The sequence below is a fragment of the Podarcis pityusensis genome, assembly GCF_964106645.2.
Source record: "Podarcis pityusensis genome assembly, chromosome: 7".
NCBI lineage: Eukaryota > Metazoa > Chordata > Lepidosauria > Squamata > Lacertidae > Podarcis > Podarcis pityusensis.
Window position 1 is genome coordinate 28,621,472 of NC_138031.1, and position 22,439 is coordinate 28,643,910.

The 22,439-nt window shown below is 44.5% G+C and overlaps 1 protein-coding gene and 1 long non-coding RNA gene across 2 annotated transcripts in view; one reads left to right on the forward strand and one right to left on the reverse strand.

The window, feature by feature from the left end:
- LOC308481377 overlaps positions 1-22,439 on the forward strand; it is a 99,010-nt gene that overhangs the window by 62,673 nt on the left and 13,898 nt on the right. The window lies entirely within an intron of this gene.
- The window catches only part of ATP6V0D2 (ATPase H+ transporting V0 subunit d2), a 109,808-nt gene that overhangs the window by 41,594 nt on the left and 45,775 nt on the right, over positions 1-22,439 (reverse strand). The window contains exons 3-4 of the mRNA XM_081013571.1: positions 11,130-11,307; positions 8,210-8,387 (exon numbers count right to left, since the gene is read on the reverse strand). Of these exons, the coding sequence (XP_080869697.1) occupies positions 8,210-8,237 (28 nt within the window). The 5' untranslated portion in view covers positions 8,238-8,387; positions 11,130-11,307. The remainder of the gene's footprint in view (positions 1-8,209; positions 8,388-11,129; positions 11,308-22,439) is intronic.

The following is a 22,439-nucleotide window of genomic DNA, read 5'->3' on the forward strand; positions in this document are numbered from 1 at the left end:
GAGATTTTTAAAACCCTCCCTATGCACCTCAGTCCCAATCCTGCCCCCCACCCTACACAGCTGACATTTAAACAATAAAAGTACACATGTTACTGTATTTTTCCGTGTATAAGATTAGGTTTCCCCCCCTAAAAAAACAATGTGAAAAATTAGGGGGGGCATCTTATACACGGATATATACCCCCATTTTCTTAACTCTGAGCCCCCCAAAATAGGGGGCGTCTTATACATGACAGAAAATCTCATCTCTGAAAGGGAGGGTGAAACGGATTATAGAGATGAGGTGGAGCGGCTGACAGAGTGGTGCAGAGCTAACAACTTGCTCATAAATACAAGGAAGACAAAGGAGCTTGTGGTGGACTTCAGGAGACAGAAGAGCAACGTCCAGCCACTTTTGATTGATGGGGTCTGTGTGGAGAGGGTAACAACGTTCAGATTTTTGGGCATTGAATTACAAGAGGATCTGTCCTGGAGTGTCAACATAAGGGGGCTTGTGAAGAAGGCGCAGCAGAGACTGTACTTTTTGAGAATACTAAGGAAAAACCATCTTCCGCAGAAACTGCTGCTTGCCTTCTATCACTGTGCCATTGAGAGCGTGCTCACTTATGGCTTATGTGTGTGGTACGGAAGCTGTACTACCCAGGACAGGATGGGGTTGTGCAGGGTTGTTAAGGCAGCAGAGAGCATTGTTGGCTGCCCACTCTCCACCTTAGAGCAGATTTATGCCACAAGGTGCCATAGGAAGGCACTGGACATAGTAAAAGATCCATCGCATCCTGGTCACTGTCTCTTCGAGCTCTTGCCGTCAGGACGGAGATACAGGACGATGAAGACAAGAACGAGCCGTCTTAAGAACAGCTTCTTCTCCAGAGCGATCTCGGCCCTGAATGGGAAGCCCGGACTTTGAAAGTCATCTAATCTCCCTTGCTGTATTATACTGTATTGATTAATTAATTAGTGTTTTTATGGAGCAGTCAAGTAATTTCGTTGTCCCCGAAGGGGGCAATGACAATAAAGATATTATTATTATTATTATTAAAAATATGGTAATTGCTTGTATGCATTTGACATCATATGAAGTTCAGTCCAGAATTGGTGGCTTGCTTTATTTATTATTGCATTCATATCCTGCCTCACGGAATCCAAGGTGGCATGCATAGTTCTTCTAACCATTTTATCCCAACAGCAGCCCTATGAGGTAGGTTAGGTTGAGAGACAGTGGTTTGTATCCAGAGTTTTGCCCAGAGTCAACCCACAGAAATCAATTGACTTAACATAGTCACGTTCACTCATTTCAATGGGCTTACTCTTCATAGGACTAGCATACAACCTAGAGACTGGCCCCAGGTGAGCTACACAGCAGAGTGGGTATCTGAACCCTGGTCTCCCAGGTCTCAGTCCAACACTCAGACTATGACATCGCACTTTCAATTTTGTGAAAGCCAAATTTTATGAGGGCCCATAACAGGCTCCTGCCATACAGTCCACTGTGGCCTAATCCGATCCTCTAAAAATGATGCTGATATTGACAGATTCTCTCACTGTGCACCAGTCATGCTGCTGGTCCAAATCCTAACATGAATTGCAAGATCTCTTTGAACAGGTGAGATGTTGTCCATCGTAATTAAGCACTGTGTGCATATATGGTTTCTTGTTATTGTGGCAACAAACCCAGTGCAGTGGAGATTATTGCCTAATCCTGTTTTGTCAGTTGTGACAAGATGACAACTAGTTTTTGTGTACAGAAATATCTTTGTGGGTAAGATTTGCCTGCTCACTGCCAGATGTCCCCACTATCTGTGGGGAAAACTGGATGAGACTTCCCATGTCTGGAGAGAGACTACTCAACCTGATTTTCTACATTAGACCCAGAGGCATAAAAAGTCTTTGTGGGCTATAATTTAGGCCTCCATAGTGACTAGAGAAAAATAATAGTATCTGTCACAATGGCTAAGATTCAAGCTATCCATCGCATTCATCACATTGTGTTTTCTTTCTTTCCTCAGACCTTTTGAGCTATTTTTAAGGAAAATCAGCAAAAACAACAGTGCTGACATGGGTTGCCATACATCCAGATTTTCCCAGACATTTTACCAATTTTTGCTTGGACACTGCTTCTGACTGCAGCATTCCGGGTATGTCCGGGAAATTCTGGATGTGTGGCAGCTCTACCATGTGCACAGTTGTGTATACTAAGGCTATGTACACATTAGCGGCTTAAAATACAGTTATTTTCACCTCTGCATTTCAAGCCACATTTGCACTTGCACCAGAGAGGGGGTAGGAATGTCTTCACCTGCTGCACATTACCCAGTTTGTTTCTTCATGCTTGAAGCATCCCACCTTGCCACCTCCTATTCAATGAAGTGGTCATCTGTGCGTATGCAATGACTGTCTGAAGTGTACACAGTTCAGCTCAACCGCGGCATGCATTTTCATATTGGGGGGAAGCTGGTTTGAGGGACAATACATCAAGCAGAAGCATTTCTCAAGAAACTACAGAGGACCTACGGACTATCATGTTTGCTTAGCTTCAAACACCAATGGTGGGAATATACTGGAGCAAGAATAAACCATAATGTGTACACGGTCTGATAGATTGGGGTGGCCAAACTTGTTCCACAGCACTTCACATGTGTTTCTCTATCCAGGAAAAACTTCCCCTTTCTCTAGGCCACATGATCATTCAACTGCACAATACTAATGAACTGGGAAAGAAAATGAATGGGGAGCAGAGTTGATGACAGTAAAGCAGTCAACAGTCTTGTTTCCATTGGGAGATAATGGACAAAATGTAAACAGGTAACTTGTATCTGTATTATTATTATTATTAGTAGTAGTAGTAGTAGTAGTAAGAGTAGTAATAGTATTACCCACCCTTCATCAGCAGGTTCCAGAACAGGTTACAACAATTTAAAATTCAGTACAGTCATACTTGAATGCCTTGGCTCCCAGACAAATTGGCTCCCGAATGATCGAAACACGGACGTGAGTACAGTGGTACCACGGGTTACATACGCTTCAGGTTGCATATGCTTCAGGTTACAGACTCAGCTAACCCAGAAATATTACCTCAGGTTAAGAACTTTGCTTCAGGATGAGAACAGAAATCGTGCTCTGGCGGCACAGCAGCAGCGGGAGGCCCCATTAGCGAAAGTGGTGCTTCAGGTTCAGAACAGTTTCAGGTTAAGAACGGACTTCCAGAACGAATTAAGTTCTTAACCCGAGGTACCACTGTATATTCTGGTTTTCGAGCGATTTTTGGAAGCCAAACATCCAGTGTGGCTTCTGCGGCTTCCGATTGGCTGCAAGAGCTTCCTGCAGCCAATCGGAAGCCAAGCTTTGGTTTCTGAACGTTTGGAAAGTTGAACAGACTTCCGGAATGGATTCTGTTTGATTTCTAAGGTAAGACTGTATTTGAAACAGTTAAAACAAATTACAGTCACAGGAATAGGGTGCGTCCTGAAAATGCACATCTCATACTTCAGAGGGTAAATAGGTGCACTCTTATACACTCTTGTAGTCAAGCAACCTCTGACATGCTTCCTTTGAGAAATGGTACAATATCCTTTATAAGTTATACTAAAACACTTGAAATGTGAGCTGCATATTGCTATCCACTTGCCAGTAATTCCAGCGACTTCCCAAGGGAAGTCCAGGCGAGGAAATGGTTTACTCTGCCATGGATGCTCACCTTCCTGCAGCGTCAAAAAATTTACAGCATTGCTCTTTTGCCAAATAAATCCTGTAAGACTCAGGAAGGGGAACAGCTATGATTTCCCTTTATAGTCATCTTCAGGACCTGAAGTGAGGCTGTGCCCTTCAAAATGAAACCAAGCCTTTTGACTACAAACTCATGCCTGCCCCCAAGGGCTCTCTTGTTGCCACACTGCAGTAATTTAACCAATTAATTTCATAGGACATTAGAGAGCATAATTACAGTGCTTTTATTTGGCCCTGCGACATTTATTGATGCTCAGCTTATGCATGTTACTGTACTTAATAAGATGCTCCATTTAGCTAGTTTTAAATTGGTTTTAGCTGGTTTTAAACTGGTTTTAGCTTGTTTAGTAGGTTTTATTATGCTGGTCTGATCAAGTTCCTTGTTTTGACTGCTCCTATGATCTTTATGAGTTTTGTAATATATTTGCTATTTTGTAATGGTTTTGTAGTTAGTTTCTGATATAGTACTTTAATGCTGTATGGAAGCTGCCTGGGGAAGGTAGCCACCCTAAGAAGTGGTGTGTGAATATTTTAAAATGAGTAAGAAATAATAATAAAAGAATGGGAGAGAGTCCAGCACAGTCCGATGCAGCTTACTCATAAAACAGTTGAGTTTCTTTATGTTAGTATGCATTGAATTACATACCACTTTATATATTTTTTCTGCCTGTTGTAGCAATTGTAAAGCCCTCTGCTAGATGCCGTGTGATTTTAAATTGTACTTTTACAGACACATCACAGACCAGCTGAGTGAAGCTCATCAACCACCAGTGATCCACAGACCACAGTTTGGGTCCCCCTGCCCTATTGCCATGAATTTGATCTGGCTTTGGTTCATGGATCTCAATGTTACAGTAAAAAATGAATCAAGCCTGATGTCTGTCCACCCTCTTGTGTGAACGACCACCCTTAGGTTAGGTTGAGGGCCAGACCATATGGTACACTGCAAATGCATGTAGCTATAGCCAGGTGGCTCCTGGTTCAATATAATGTGTCCACAGAAGAAAACATTTTGTTGCAAGCAAAGGATCAAGTGTATTGTCTTCTGCTGCTTAAGCAGAAACTCACTGCAAGCTGAGCTAATGATAGCACAAAACTTTATTCTTGGTGCCAGCAGAAAGTAACAATATCTTCTCCAGCCAGGCCACACCTTTAATCAGCTCTCCAGGAGATGGCCTCCTTGTGGCTGCTTCTCTTGAAGGGGCCACATGCCAGATATTTAGTTGATAATGCAAACATTAAACAGGGCAAGGAGTTCTTAAACACTTTCCTCTTCCAGTGACTCTTCCCCAAAACTCCCCACCAGCACTGCTTCTGTCCCCACAGAGTTCTGGGCCTGTGTTTGATACGTGGGATCAGGTGGGGTGGGGTAGCCATAGAAGCTGTGTGAGAGTGAGTTTTTGGTGGACAGCAGCTGATGGGGAAAGACTGAACACCACCTTCTCCTTTTCTGCTGCAGAGTTGCCAACTATTCCTGAGAGCAGTTTGCAACAGAAGTTCTTACTGTGATGTAGATTGGCCCTGAAGGTCTGGAAAATAGTGACTTGCTGAAAGCTGTATGTTAAAATTCATGGCTGAAAGAGCATCAGAACCCAGATCTCACTAGCCCAAGCCCAGCACTCTGCCCAACATACAACACTGAGTATTTTTTTTTTTAAAAAAGTTTGGAGGTTTCACACCAAGAAGCAGTCCTAAGCTTCTGCATAGTTTGCTTTCTCACAAAACTGAGCAAGTAGCCCAGGAGCAAAGTCCAGCCTCTCCTAGCTGGTGACTGCGAAAGAACCAATAAGTTACAAGTGCCTAAGAGACGTATTGATTTTAAGCCAGTTCCAAGTGACCTTCAAAATTTATGGTAAGGACAGAAGCTTCATTCTGTGCAACACAACACTGTAAACAGAACAAACCTGTTAATGTTTTCTTAAAAACGTCACATGGCTATTGGTAATGAGAGCTGTGCGAAGTTAGTTACAGCGGCAATTATCCCAAATGGAAGCCATTTCAAGGGCTGTCGTTCACATTTTCCATTTAAGTGATTGCATTTTTAATACTGTTAGTGGCAAACAAATGAGATTAGCATTCACTTGAAAAGAGACTAAGTCCTTGTCCTTTGCCAAGTGATGGAAAGATTAAAAGGTACAGGCACTACAAGCACTCCCTAGCTGGATATATTTTGAAGGAGCTCAACTTCTGGAAGAAGGCCCAGAGAGCTTTAGAAGTGATCCTTCACTCTCCCCTCTCTTAATCAGAAATGCCATTGAGAACTGCACCTGGACATTCCTTAGACACAGATCTCCTGTAGATCAGGTCACTTTGTTTAGGAACTACCTTATACTGTAGTAAGCCAGAACCTCCAAATAAATATTCCTAAATTTCAGAAGAATAGGAAGGTACTGGTTTTGTAAGGTCTGTTCTCTGACGTTATGTGAGCCAATGGGCACCCATTAGGCATATCAGCACAGGAGTATTGCACCCTTCCAAAATGAGCACTTTAGCATCAAAGTGGAAGCAGTAGTGCCTGATGCCCATTGGGGCTAGTAGGGAGGAAGGTAGGGAGACCAACAGTAGACCAATGGCAGCCAAAGCCAACTAACTCTAGTTTTGCCCACATCATAACTGCTGAGTTCTACAAAGGCAACACTGAGACTAAAGAGGAGGAAGTTGGCAGGTGGGGGCTGGATGAGAGCAGACTGAGGCCGGTGCGGCAGTGCCCCATTTGCCCTTGTGGACCAGCCTTTACTGGCTGGAAGTTCAGGAATGTGTGCCCTCAAAAACCCTAGTCCCAGTTGAAGGTTTCTGAATCCATCTCTGTGTGGATTGCACAACCTGCATTGATCACATAGTTGTCAGAATGACCTTAGCCGCTATAGACTTGTTCACACACTACAAGCTGCCTCTACACACGCACAAGGTGTTGTTTTGTACGGTTCAACTATGGTGTACCCTGAAACTCATTGAAGGTTGCAGGTAAATAACTGTATAAACAGACAGCACAATTATTTGTCTACACAGATAGCACACTCATTGAATGTAACATGTGAACACCTCTTATGTGAACTCTTGGGAGGAGTCAAGACAGCTGAGCACGGGCACCATTCAGTTTGTGGTAACTGAGTGCACTCCACTGATTCATTAGCGATCTGATGAAAATGTGTGCATGCTTACTGCAGAGGTGTCAAGTTATGGGATGATGCACTTTCGTTGTAACATAGGAAAAACTGGTAGTTCATGGCCCTTATGTATAAGAAGCATGGATACAGGGACAGAGATATAACTTTAACCTTAGCACTGATTCACAGTTCAGTTGGGTTGAATGAGCCATGCACATTGTGGTAGGGCTAACATAATCCCATAAAGGGCCAATATATTTCCACAAGCATTCCAAGCAGTCTCTTAGTGTGATAGGGTTTGAGTGTGTTGAAACGCCCATCTCCTGAGTCTGCAGTCCAGATAAAATCCCTCCCCAGGGATCATGTGACGAGAGCAGTCCACTTTTCCTCAGCTCCCAACAGCAGTGGTTCTCCTTGTAGGCTGTAAGGGAGACAATGCTGCAAGCAATTTTTATCTGCGGGTGCTGGTTTGGGTATCCACCGCTAGGAATAAGAAGAAGCACAGAGACTCGAAAGCTTGGCTACCACTCCTAGCTGGGAACTGCTTCTCCTAATGTACTTCCCTCGCCCAGTCCCCACTGATGCTGTAGCCTCTATGCACAGATAGGATTCAGTTCCATCTCAGACAGGTGTATGCTTATTTTCACCTCATGGTGGAGCTGTTTGTTGATGAGCTTCTCATATTTAATACAGTTCAGAATACAGTTCATGGGTTTAAGAAGGCACAGTATTTGAGTGAGGGAAGGGAGGAGTTTTGTTCCGGACTGGCCTAAACATGATGTAAACTGAGGCAACCGCCTCAGTTGGGAGGTGCCAGGGGTGGGTGGGTTAGAAAGAACACCCTTTATGCTGTTCCTCCAAAGACCCCTGACCATTTCCCTCTGTAGTAGTGTAGAACTAAGTATGTTATCTGCACTCCCTAAACTACCCAATCACCAGTATTGGATTAAAATCCAGATGGCAGCCTGGTTGGCTTCTGTATGTGGAATGGGAACTGGGTGCCATCTGGTCCTTTGCCTCAGTCCCTGGTTTCACTACCCATTTTAATAAAATTTCAGGCTTCATACTTTAATATATATATTTTAATTTTCTTATGAAATGGGGATGGGGGGATCTCAACGTGTAACAAGATTCCCTGCCCCCACTATATTGATTCCCACAACAAAGAAAGCTTGGCCATTCAACACCAACATAATATTTCAACAGCAGGCTGATGCCTTTATTATATAATCTTTAGGCACCAGGAGAAAATCTTTCTCTGTAAGGCCTAAAATAATATCCATACATGACATGTCTTCAGTGCTGTCTCGTTACTTTTTGCTTGGCTGAATTTCAATTGTTACAAACTGAGGAAGTGGGGAAAGTGCTTACATCCCTACCTGTCTGGCAGATTTCAGAAGGCGACATTGGGTACCTCCTCTGCTTTCAAACTTCTCATAAATTTGCTGGGAATGTTTGTCAGAGGGTGCAGAGCTCAGAGTCATCAGTATGCTGATGGATGACACTCAATTATCTTTCTCAAATCCCAACGAGGCAGCAGAATCCCCAAATTGCAGCCTGGAATCAGTAATGGAATAGTTCATGGCCAATAAATTGAAGATCAAGCCACATAAGAGAGAGGTGATGAAAATTGGTGAGATTCCAGATATATATAAAAAGTAAAAATAAGTCAAATCTAGATGGGGTTCCATGTGTACTGAGGGATCAGTTTTGCTACATGTTTTTCCTGGAACTGGCTTTGCTTCTTGTTTTCCACCTGGTAGCACATATTTTCCACCTTTAACTAGCTATGCATTGTGCTCCATCTGCCTCCCCACTTTTAATTACTGGGGTCTGATGCATATAACCACACACAAACCATGCTATGGTAACCTCTAGATTAGGTTACGGTAATGTGCTCTGTCTGGGAGATGCCTTTGAAGACTGTAGCAGCCATCAAAGGCAGTACCACACAGACTGCATTACTATAATCTAATCTAGAGGTCATTACAGCATGGATTATGTGTGATTACAGACATAAATTAATCCAAAAACACAGCCAGTACTGTATGTTAACTGGTGCAGGCTACAAGGAAACAGCAGCGACCAAAAGATAAACACAGCTTTCTCATTTGTTTTGGCTTTACCAGCTTTATTTTATTTTTATTTTTCATTTACTAGATCAAACATGATCCTAACATCTCATTTTTATTTCCTAACTTTATTTTAGGACCCAACTATATGTGATATCACTAACATCTTTTAGCTCTTTAATGGATGGTTTTTCTGTGTCTGTTTTTGCCCAGGCACCTTGCCTCCTGTTGTAAACAATATGCACAGAGCCCCAATTTGGATCAGGACCAAGGTGGGAGCAGAGGGTTTAAGACTCCCACATGTTCTGGTCCCTATTAGGTTCCGAATTCCCCTATGTACTAACTATTTATTTGTAAAGCAACCACATAAGCTATAAATATGTGAATCACATCACATCTCATATCATCCTCACCTGAGTCAGTTGGTAAGGCGCTCTTACTTGAGCCTCTCCCAGGTTAGCGAGCAGAAGTCCTGGTAATGATGAGTCAAGTGAGAGCAGAGGTGAGCTCAGTGCACAAGAGAACTGTCAGTTTTCTGAGCATCCAGGGCACAAATTTGCTTCCATCCCCATGCATAGTTCTTTATTTCCTGTACTGTCCAGGTGAAAATGAATGGCTGGCCTCCTGTTGCCCAACTGTGGTGCTCCCTATATTTTTATCATTTGTCTAAACCAAGGGTTGAGAATGTGGTGCCCCCCCCCCAGATGTTCCTGAACTTCAACTCCCAACAACCTTAGTCAGGATGATATATGATCAGGGATGACGGGAATTAGTCCAGCAACATCTGGAGGACCACAGGTCATTTGCCTCCTCCTCCAGTCTAAACAGATAATTACAAAGGGAAATCTCATTCTCTTCCTTTGAAGAAGAAGAAAAAAACACCTTAAGAACAAAGGGCCAATCCTCTAACAACAACAAAGCACCTGAAGGATTAACAGATTTAAATGCCATAGTAAATATTTGTCAGTCTTTAATGTGCCACAAGACTCTTCGCTGTTGTTTATTAATACAACCAACATGCTTACTCCTCTGGAAAGTGTGTATGCGCATGTGCACGTGTGTGTCTCTCTCTGTGTGTACGCGCACTACTCTTGATGAAGGTCAGATGAGGAAAGCCTAGCACTGTAATTCCCTGCAGGGTTTTAGCATAGGAAGTGGCAGTGAAAGGCTCTGCAAAAGTGGGGGAGGGAAAGGCATTACTGTTTCCATATTTAGAGGAGCTTGGAAGCATTTTGTTCTTGCAGTGATATGTAAATTATTCGAGTCTTAGCCTGTGGCTGTTACGTCACATGTAGGCGGCTATTTCTTAGCTGCGTAATTAAGCAGCTTGTGTGAGGTTTTCATTGCGTACACAGGATTCACGATGCAGATTATTTTGTTACTCCTTCTCTCTCTCCTGCTCAGGCTATGTTCCTCAATAAGATTTCCTTCCAACACTTAAGTTCCTACATCCTCTCCCTTCTCCTCCTCTTCTGAACATGATGCTCATTGGCGTTGAAAGCATAATGTTTATTGGGCTGAAAGAGTACACGTAAAAACACCAAATTTCTGGGACGTGGTGGCCACAAGTGACACTCTGATTTGCAGCATCCTTGACTGAAAGGTTGACCACTGTTGGCCTAATGTATTAATTTGTGCTTCAAAGAATTGACAGCACTCTGACAAGGAACTCAGCTGGTGAGTGCTGACATGATTTTAGCCAAAATGGGACCACTGACCAAGAGTGGACTTGGGTCTTTCAAATTTCAGTAGCGCCCTGTGTAAGATAAAAATCCCCTCCCCTTTCCGTTCTGCTGAATTCAATACATCATAGTTGTGACACCCCACAGCGCCCTCTAGGCTTGGTGCCCAGTGTGGTGGAACTGTTTGTGCTGCCCTGAATCCACCTTTGCACTGACAAGCAACACCAACAAACTAAGCCACTGAAGAAGAAGAAGAGGAGGAAAAAGAAGAAATAACCCAGTGAGGACTCAGATTAAATGTCACAAAAAGATGGAGTGGCATTTGGGGAGGGAGGAGGAAAACTGAGGCAGAAGGGAAATAAAATGAAATGGAATATCCTAGAAGAATGGAATATCCTATGTCCACAGTCAAGGGCAGGATGCCATTGGCTAACAATTGCTAGAAATTTCAGGAGAGAAGAGGACTGTTGTGCTCATGTCCTGCTTATGGTCTTCCCATAGGGAGGGCCATTGTGAGAAGATTTAGGACTGGATGGGCAACTGACCTGATCCAGTGGGCACTTCTTATGTTCTTAAGAGGGCATGGCTGCCTGGGTGGAACATGGAACCAGAACTCTCCACAGTGCAACATTTTGTTGACTCTCCCATTTGTTGATATTGAGAGGAACTCTGTGCTTTGCATGTGACATTATTTGCAATGCTTCAGGATTACTGTGTTTCAACCTACAATAAAAAGCAGAACTGTCTTTCATTGTGAAATGAGAGACCACCCACCCAGAAATAATCCTGCATAACCTCAATGTAAGTGAATGGGAGCTGTACAAGAGCACTGTAATCTTTAAGGTTTATTTTGCTTAAACAGGAAGAATGTCTATTCAGAGAACATAATACTACAGTAGCACAGACATCATTGTAACTAAGGTCTTGCATCCAGCTATATGGGTGGTACACCTTTGGCTAATAACATAGATATGGGTACATATCTATAGACCAGGTTCAGACATATTGCTGTGATTTGGTGAAATTCTGTTTAATAAGCTGTAGGCCACCTCTCCATCCCTCCTGCAAAGTGTTTGAGCAGCGTTCATTGTGGCATATAATTTTTGAATAGCTCATCTCATCCCTGTGAGCTTTCGTTCTGGATTTTTGTAGCCATTAACTTGGTAGCTAAGTCGAAAATAGCTGGAAGGCCTTAGAAATGAGGCCGTTCGCTTTGGTTATAGCTTCTGCATCATTATACAACATTCTAAACCATAGTGGATAAGTGTGACTAATGAACACTGTCATTTTAATAGGAGGTCCCATATAGATGCAGTATAGTTAGTGGTGACTAAAGAACACAGAGATCTAATTACTTGGCATCCCTCCCTCCCTCCCTCCCTTCCTCCAGCTTTCATCATGATCTTTCACTGGCAAATGTTTTTTACCCTGGGACTCTCTATCATGCAATGATGAAGCTGAAGCTGAATTAATTTCTGTACTGCTTAATATATTTAAAATATTTCTAAGCAGTGTACAGAAAACTGAAGCAACAACAAGCAACTTAAACAAAAATATAACAAAACATGCAGTTACGTATAAAAAGGTTATATTAATACAAAGTTACTGATATATATATATATACATATACATCAGTATCAACTCATTTTGCTTCTGACATATCCTCCCTCTTAGCCCGGATCTGGGTTCTCACTCGGGGTCCAAACAAACTCTTAGCTCACCCACAAAAGTCTCACAATATGAAGAGTTGCTGGAAACTGTGGGCATCACCCTAGTCTCACACTCTAGACTTGCTATTTATGGGCAGGTGGCTGGTACTGCTCAAGCTACTCACAGCTGTGTCCCATTCAGCTGTATTCTCCCAGTTCCAGGTGCAGCAGGTTTGTTGAGTTTCCCAGGTGGTCCACAGGATGGGAAAAGGAAGCTTCTTCACTCACAGCTCTTTCTTCATATCTGTCCTCCCCTCTTCCTCCTTTGTAACACAGAGTTGGTCTGCCAACAGGCCTGGTACCTGAAGCCAGCTCCCCATAAAGGATGTCCTTGGAGATCTTGCCATCTTCCATTCTGTGGGCATGACCAAGCCAGCAGAGACATCACTGAGACAGGAGTGCAAACATGCTGAGAATGTGGGCTGGGGCCCTGTCCTGCCATGTGAGGCCCAAAGTCTTCCTGATGCAGTGCATGTGGAAGGTGTTGAGACATCACTCTTGGCAGCTGTAAGTTGTCCACAACTCATTTCCATAAATCAGCATGCTCAACACACAAACCTGGTAGACCTTCATCTTGGAATTGGATGTTAGCATCACATACTCCCCCATAACCTTTGGAGAAGCAAGCCATTGCTCTAGCTGCCTTGCCAAAATGCTTGTCCAGCTCAGCATCAATGGAGAGGCTGCTGGTTATGGTGGAACCCGGGTAACTCTCAGGTGCATGTTATACATGTTGTAATCATGCCAAACAATTCACTCCTCCCTAAATCATTCTCTGCCAGCAACATATTTTGACAGCAAATTTCACAGTCAACATAAACCTCGCTGTCAGAGGTATACTGTACATTTATAGAAAGTTGGACAGATCCTCTGGCATATGGCAGAAGCTAGTGGCCTATTCTGATGAATCACTTCCCTGAAGCCGATTCATCTGCTCAGTGCTCTAGAAGGCACCATCTGTAGAGGAAGCTCATTGGGAGAGGCAAAGCTTTTCCTGTCTCCTAGGATCAGGAGCGGATGCAGGCATGCAGCTAACCTAGGGATGGAGGAATATGTCCATAAAGCCAGGAAATGTAAGGAAAATGGAATAAAGTGCTATCTGATTGCAGCCTCGGTCGGTCCGAGGTGAGCTTGAGCAGGTTTATTGTCTTAAATACGGGTTGCCTTGAAATTTAATTCAGCTATCAGTATGCACCACTTTTGTTCATTGTCCTTTCAAAATGAAGCTCATTTGTATGTTCTAAGTCTGATTGGAGACTAAAATGCTGATTGGCTTTTTCCACGGTGAATTTTTTCATTTTCATTAGGCAGCTCGGCAGACCTTGCTGAAAGCCAAATGAGGATGGAGTGACACTTTGTCTTTGAATGTGTGCAGCACACATTGATGAACAAGTGTCATTTAACACAATGAGATTCACTTTGAGGTAAACATGCATAAGATTGGGCCGAGATTTGCTTTATAGTAAGCATGCTTAGGACAAAATGGATACAGTGGTACCTCGGCTTACATACGCTTCAGGTTACATACGCTTCAGGTTACAGACTCCGCTAACCCACAAATAGTGCTTCAGGTTAAGAACTTTGCTTCAGGATGAGAACAGAAATCGTGCTTCGGCCGCGTAGCGGTAGCAGGAGGCCCCATTAGCTAAAGTGGTGCTTCAGGTTAAGAACAGTTTCAGGTTAAGACCTCCAGAACGAATTAAGTTCTTAACCCGAGGTACCACTGTATCTCAGCTAAGGCATCCGTGACAGATGACTATCCAGCCTCTGCTTAAAAACCTCCAAGGAGGGAGAATTCACAACCTCCCGAGGGAGACCGTTCCACTGTCAAACAGCGCTGTCGAATCCTCTTTGAGAGTTAAGAGTCTACTCAGTCTGCTTGGCTCAATCCAGTCTCCCACATATCAGTGCTCAGCAAGTGATAATTTGGTATCTGTTGTGTAGAGACCGTGGTGGATTGGTAACCTCCCGTTGTTTCGTTTTCTTTGCAAACCATGGTCTGCCCAGCTTTCTGGTTTCCATCTTTGCTGATCCAGATGGAGACTAAATGGATTTCTAAATGGGATATAGATTCTGTGTAGGGCAGATGAGTGTGTGATCAAATCCCACCTGATAATAAGGACAGTCTAGAGGTGCCTGTGAAATTCAATTAATTTATGGAACTGATGGAGCACACCTACACCATACATTTAAAGCACTTATTCCATTTTAACAGTCAGGTAGAATCTTGGGAACTAATTTCTTATAGGGGCTGGGAATTGTAGGTTTGTGTGGTTAGCACCCTTAACAAACCACAGCTCCCAGAATTCTCCATGACACTTAACATGGTATAAGAGTGTTTTAAATGCATGGTGTGGCTGTGACCTTAGGGTAGTTTGAAAGCAGCATGTTTGAAATCTCAAATTGAATTGGGTACGTGCCAAAGTAAATTGTCAAAATGTGATGTTACAGCTTTCCCTATTTCACAGTTGCATGGAGAGTCAGATGCCAGTGGTCCCTGTGCATCTGTGCTTATGGCTAAGTCTTTGCTGCTTCTCTTCTGTTTCGGTGATGAAGTGCCTGATTTGACATTCACTTCCCCTAGAGGGGTTTTGGCTCAGGGAACATCTTCCTTCAGCCAGGATGCCTCTGACAGTTCTTGCTGCTGCAGGATTTCCCTGTACAAAGGTTGCTGCTGCTGCATCTGAAAGTCACTACTAACCCCCCCTCCTCCATGCTGGATGCCTTAGAACAAAGGAAATGACAGCAGCATAGGGATTAGTATAAAGAAGAAAACTGTGACCTTCTTGGGATAACAGAGGCAACCATTTAGCTAAACAAACCACCAAAAACTAACAAGACTACTTCATATGTGCATACATACTTTGTTGTTGTACCAAAAAAAGTGGTCAATATGGAAGCATTTAATTCCTTATCCAAAGTTTCACTGCCAAACTCTTGTTCAGACTATGCTTCCTTTTCTGTCCGAGGCAGTAAGCCTCTGAATACCAATGGCTGAGAATCACAAGTGGGAAGAGTGCGGTTGCCCTCAGGTCATGCCTGTGGGTTCTCAGTAGGCATCTGATTGGCCACTGTGGTCTGATCTGCAGGCTTTCGAACATCTCAGTTGACGAACATTTCAGTTTATGAACGCTGTAAACCTGGAAGTAAATGGTTTGGTTTTTGAACACACCTCGGAAGTCGAACATGCCACGCGGCTTCCGCTGAGCGCAAGATCCTGAGGCCTAGTTGTTGGCTGTCGAGTCCTCGGTTTTTGAATGTTTCAGAACTTGAACGTTCTTCTGGAACGGATTACATTCAAAAACCAAGGTACCACTGTCTTTGCAGCTGTATAGCTGAGTCTTCTACCATGCTAGTTGGGCTGAGAGAAAGTGATTGGCCCAAGGTGAACTTCATGGCTGAGTGGGACTTAAACCAGATTTCCTAGGCAGTACTGAGTGGAGCAGAGAAGAACAAGTCCTGCTCCACTTGGCTTCTCCTTCAGCAAATTTTCAGCACCAGTGGAGATAATTGATACCATTCTGTTATTGTTTCTATTAATCTTATTGAGAGCTTTTTACAGAAAAGTGATTAACACATTTAGATCAGTCAGGTAGGCAGGCAGGCAGGGAATGGGTGTGTGTAATGATTATCTTAATTCATTTTGCCTGAAGGAGTTTTGATAAGCTCTAAAAATATTGACTTTGTAACTTTTGTGTTTTTTCTTTAAACTGGATGTGGAATGAATTCACAATAATTAAAGGAAGTACAGGGGAACACACCAGCTGACCTAGTTTAATAAAATCAATTGGTTTACTTTTGTTCTCAGGTGGACAGCAATGAAATTCCTTCAAAAAATGCAAACAAACCTTGAGGGACATTTTTTTTTAAAAAAGTACAAGCTAGAGGAATCCTTTTCATATCCACATTCCCTCTGGCTAGAAATACCCAAAGAGAGCAAAGTGTCATCTTATTTACAGAACAGCTGACTTAAGAAGATTTTTCTTAGTATAACTTGGGAGAAGTACAACTGTTTAGAAGACGCATGGGGTGCAGGAACATACACAACAGAGCAATGTACTGCTCCCACTTTGTTAGTATTAATATGTCTATAGCCTCCTGCATTTGTGCACCAATTTAGTGAGTGTTCATCCTGATTTGCTTGCACAAAGCTTATGCACAGGTTAGATCATATCTGGTCTTTACTAAGCATTCATTCTGATCTGTTTGCAGCGATGTTAAGCGGCAATGAGCCTTCATCCTGCATTAATCCTGCTTTGTCTGCAGAGTGTTTGTTTGCAGGGTGTTTATATGTCTTCCTACCAATCATTCGTTCATTCACATTTTTAATGCATTTTGCCGTCACTTTACCATCTGAAAAATGTTTGTTTCTTTTCTAAAGTGGGCTTGTGCTAGGGCAAGAAAGCACTATGAAGGAGCTGGACTTTGTTGAAATGGACTGGGAGAGAGTGGAATGCCCTCTTTGAAGGAAATGTGGGTGCAGCTCCAAACAGCAGCACTCTTTTTACAGAGCAAAGATACACTGCACTATTTTGTTACTGGTGGTGATGATGACGATAATAGTAATACAATGTGCTTAAACTGAATGACTAAAGAAGAAGAGTTTGGATTTGATATCCCGCTTTATCACTACCCTAAGGAGTCTCAAAGCAGCTAACATTCTCCTTTCCCTTCCTCCCCCACAACAAACACGCTGTGAGGTGAGTGGGGCTGAGAGACTTAAGAGAAGTGTGACTGGCCCAAGGTCACCCAGCAGCTGCATGTGGAGGAGTGGAGATGTGAACCTAGTTCACCAGATTACAAGTCTACTGCTCTTAACCACTACGCCACACTGGCACACTGGATATTCTGTGGTCAGTAGGGAAAATTACACAGGTACCTCAATGTGTGCATGACACAAGGCAAAATCTTAAGCCACTGGTGAATCCATATCAACCAGTGTTTTTAACCAGGAATGTCTCTCTCTCTCTCTCTCTCTCTCTCTCTCTCTCTCTGCACATGCTTGCACAGACATGCACACACACACAGTGCATTCGTACCATAAATATGGAGCATGTTGTTGTCGGATGAGCAGTATCAGGAGCAGACTTACTTATCCCAAGGCACCACGGCAGATAGTGACGTTGCATTAGGCACAATATGCAGCTACTACCGTGAGCCCATACTGCACTTCTGCTGTACTAAGCACATACAGCAAAAGTGGAGGTCACTGTAATGCAAAACCCTTGAAGGACTAGCTGACTCACAGCATGCTTAAAATGCTTTGCCCTTGTTGGCCATGGGATTCTGAGCTGCAAGGGCCCTGCAGCTCTGGATCAAAATGAAAAATAAAAGACACCCTATCTCTGACTTCTCTGTGCCGACATACTTTGAGAAACCTTGGTGCCAAGACTTTGTAAAATAAACTAGCCATTGTTTTCCTTTCCACATTGGCATCTTTTGTTTTTAGCCTGTCTTTCTGAGTGACGTCTTGGTGGCTCCTTTAACTTGCGATGTTTTGCTGCTTACAGTCTTTTGTTGCTCTTGATGAGGACAGCACATGCCTTGTCACAGAGGGAATAAATTCTCTGCAGATCACATCAAATAAAAGGCTGCTCTTACACCGTTTTTGTCACCCTGGAAACTTGGTGCTGTTAAAGCGCTTAGAAATATAACACATACACCTTCATGGAACTGGCAGCAATGTCAGAATGAAAGGCGCCAGCTTGTGAGGGCGATTGGGGGGCAGCGGCATCGCATACATGACGTCGCATGACATCAGGATGTTGGGACAGACCAGGGAGGAGCTGAATGCAGCGGCCACATAGCTCAATGGCCAGCAGTTCCACCTCTGCCTCCTCTTGGCCCCTGCTTCAACCCTCTTTCTCCTCCACAGCAGCAGGAGGAGGAAAAGGAGCTGCCGCTGGAGGCACGCTGTGCTCAGCTCTGTGCTTTTTGGGAGTGGGGGTCCAGCCCCCCATCCCTGAGTTAGGCACAACTGACTTTGGTAACAACTAGTGCTTTTTTTGGGGGGGTACACATACCCCTAGGGACACGGGTGGCGCTGTGGGTTAAACCACAGAGCCTAGGACTTGCCGATCAGAAGGTCGGCGGTTCGAATCCCCGCGACTGGGTGAGCTCCCATTGCTCGGTCCCTGCTCCTGCCAACCTAGCAGTTCGAAAGCATGTCATAGTGCAAGTAGATAAATAGTACCGCTCTGGCGGGAAGGTAAACGCCATTTCTGTGCGCTGCTCTGGTTCACCAGAAGCGGCTTAGTCATGCTGGCCACATGACCCGGAAGCTGTACACTGGCTCCCTCGGCCAATAAAGTGAGATGAGCACTGCAACCCCACAGTCGGTCACGACTGGACCTAATGGTCAGGGGTCCCTTTACCTTTACCTTTTACACACACCCCTAAACATTTTGTGAATCTAAGTTTGCCCTTATTGAGGGGCAGCACTTCAATATGAGTAGGAAATTGAGAGTACCCCTAAACATTTTTTTTAAGGAAAAAAAGCACTGGTTACAACTGCAGTTCTACTGCACATAACTTGCCCTTTTCTTCTGAACAACTATATGTGGACCAACAACAAAGATCATCAGCACCCACTCCTTGTTTCCCTTGCTGAAGGAACATAATTCTTCCCTTAAAAAGAAATGTTATCTGTTTTCCTTCCAGCTTGGTCTGTTCCATCGTTGACTGACTAGAGCTGGCCTCAGCTGGTACTGGACTCAGCAGAGCCGTTTTGCTGTTATTTGTTGATACCAGAGTCCCTGCTTCCAGTTGTCCAAGACACAGTAATCGCAGACCTTCAGTGTGACCGCCCAAGCCTGTAATTTATGTGGTGGTGCTTTCTCATCACTTAACAGATTTTCTGCTTCTGTGTTTTCTGCCAGTACAGAAACACACCAGGGCAAATCCATAATCTTGCTTTGGTTGTTCTTTGATCATCTGAGAGAGCTTAAATCAGGTCAGAGATGCTTCTAAGAGACAGTTTCTCAATGGTACGGTTAGCGTGTGGCCAGTCAGGGATGCTTATCTTGCCTGAGGAAAGCAAGAGTACCTTAGGATACTTAGCTCTGTCTGGTCAAGTTGCATGGAATCAATTTCAATCCGTTACCCCCGACGATGTGGACAGGCTGCTTGGACATGTGAAACCAACCACCTGTCTCCTTGATCCTTGCCCATCCTGGCTAATAAAAGCAAGCCGGGAAGGGCTGGGTGATGGGCTCTGCGGGGTGGTGAATGCTTCCCTCTGTGAGGGAACATTCCCAGATCCGCTGAAGGAGGCGGTCATTAAACCACTTCTTAAAAAAGCATCTTTAGACCCGGCCAGTATGGCCAACTATCGCCCAGTCTCAAATCTTCCATTCTTGGGCAAGGTGATTGAGCGCGTGGTTGCTGAACAACCCCAGGCACGCCTGGAGGATATGGACCATTAGGATCCCTTCCAATCGGGATTCAGGCCTCATCATGGGACTGAAACTGCCTTGGTCGCGCTGGTTGATGATCTCTGGCGAGCTAGGGACAAAGGTGAGAGTTGTTTCCTAGTTCTGTTGGATCTCTCGGCGGCCTTTGATACAATCGACCATAACATCCTTCTGGACTGTCTAGAGGGGCTGGGAGCTAGGGGCACTGTTATACAGTGGTTTCGCTCCTTCCTCCTGGGCCGTGTTCAGAAAGTGGTGGTGGGGGATGAGTGTTCAGACCCCTGGGCCCTCACGTGTGGGGTACCTCAAGGTTCCGTCCTCTCCCCCATGCTTTTTAACATCTATATGAAGCTGCTGGGAGAGACCATCAGGGGGTTTGGACTGGGTGTCCATCAATATGCAGATGATACCCAGCTCTACCTCTCTTTCAAATCAGAACCAGTGAAGGCAATGAAGGTCCTGTGTGAGTGCCTGGAGGCGGTTGGAGGATGGATGGTGGCTAATGGATTGAAGTTGAATCCTGACAAGACAGAAGTACTGTTTTGGGGGGACAGGGGGCGGGCTGGTGTGGAGGACTCCCTGGTCCTGAATAGGGTAACTATGCCCCTGAAGGACCAGGTGCGCAGCCTGGGAGTCATTTTGGACTCACAGCTGTCCATGGAGGCGCAGGTCAATTCTGTATCCAGGGCAGCTGTCTACCAACTCCACCTGGTACGCAGGCTGAGACCCTACCTGCCCGCGGACTGTCTCGCCAGAGTGGTGCATGCTCTAGTTATCTCCCGCTTGGACTACTGCAATGCGCTCTACGTGGGGCTACCTTTGAAGGTGACTCGGAAACTACAACTAATCCAGAATGCGGCAGCTAGACTGGTGACTGGGTGCGGTCGCCGAGACCATATAACACCGGTCTTGAAAGACCTACACTGGCTCCCAGTACGTTTCCGAGCACAATTCAAAGTGCTGGTGCTGACCTTTAAAGCCCTAAACAGCCTCGGCCCAGTATACCTGAAGGAGCGTCTCCACCCCCATCGTTCTGCCCGGACGCTGAGGTCCAGCGCCAAGGGCCTTCTGGCGGTTCCCTCATTGCGAGAAGCAAAGCTACAGGGAACCAGGCAGAGGGCCTTCTCGGTAGTGGCGCCCGCCCTGTGGAACGCCCTCCCATCAGATGTCAAAGCGATAAATAACTACCTGACATTCAGAAGACATCTTAAGGCAGCCCTGTTCAGGGAAGTTTTTAATGTGTGATATTTTAGTGTATTTTTGGTTTCTATGGAAACCGCCCAGAGTGGCTGGGGAAACCCAGCCAGATGGGCGGGGTACAAATAATAAATTATTATTATTATTATTAGGGGAATGTGTTAGTAGGAGAAACTCCCATTTAAATGTGATTCTATCTCTGTTTCATGCTCCATCTCCAAGTGATGATTCACCATTCAGGGTAATTCATGACTTGGAGGCCCCTGTGATAGTCCCAGGAAAGACATGAGCTATGTGCTCCACATGGCCAAAGAATTGCTAAATTAGTGCAAAAAGCACCAATTGCATGGCTTTGTTAAACACATAACAAAGAGACCGAGAGCATGAGAATTTCTGTTGGAGGTGCCTTTAGTCAGGGATAGACAAAGAGGTTCCCTCCAAATGTCGTGGACTGCAATCCCCATCAGCTCTAACTAGCATGGCCCATGGTCAGGAACATCTGGAGGTCATGGTGATGGCTAAACCCCACCTTCAGTATTTTAAATATCCTTGCATTCTGGTCTGCTTGCTCAAAGGTATAGAAGAAGAGCATTGAGAAGTTACATCATTTTCCCCCTCCAGGCATAGGGATGGTAGGGACATATTATTTCCTGGAGTGAAGCCTCTGTGGCAGTGATGGGAAGCCTGTGGCCCACCAGATGTTGTTGGATGCCAGATCCCATCAACCACAGCCAGATGGTGAATAGCCAGGGACAATGCAAGTTGCAGTTGAACAGCATCCACAGGGCTGCAGGTCCCCCAGCCCCGTTCTGTGCTGAAATCTGGCTGAAATCCTTTGCTCACTTACCTGGGAGTAAGTACCCCTACACTTAATATTGATATGCTTTTTAATGATTGACATTGCCTTTTCTAGAATGATTTTTAAATGTTATCATGAATTGTTTATTTGGACTGCCATTATGGTTTGGAATCAGTATTGGACTGTTCCTTGTAATGATGCATCAATATGTATTTTTGTTCTTGTGAGCTGCTTTGGGAATGTTAAGGTGGAAAAGTGGCATACACACTGAAACAACAACATCTATTACTACTACTACTAGCAGGGACGCAGGTGGCGCTGTGGTCAAAACCACTGAGGCTCTTGGGCTTGCCGATCGGAAGGTTGGTGGTTCGAATCCCTGCAACTGAGTGAGCTCCCGTTGCTCTGTCCCAGCTCCTGCCAACCTAGCTGTTCGAAAGCACACCAGTGCAAGTACGGTAGATAAATAGGTATTGCTGTGGCAGGAAGGTAAACGGTTTTTCTGTGCACTCTGGTTTCTGTCATGGTGTTCCATTGTGCCAGAAGCGGTTTAGTCATGCTGGCCACATGACCTGGAAAGCTGTCTGTGGACAAACGCCGGCTCCCTCAGCCTGAAAGCGAGATGAGTGCCGCAACCCCATAGTCGCCTTTGACTGGACTTAACCATCTAGGGGTCCTTTACCTTTTACCTTACTGCTACTACTAGATTGCACTATGGAAGGTAATTTCTTAGTTTCT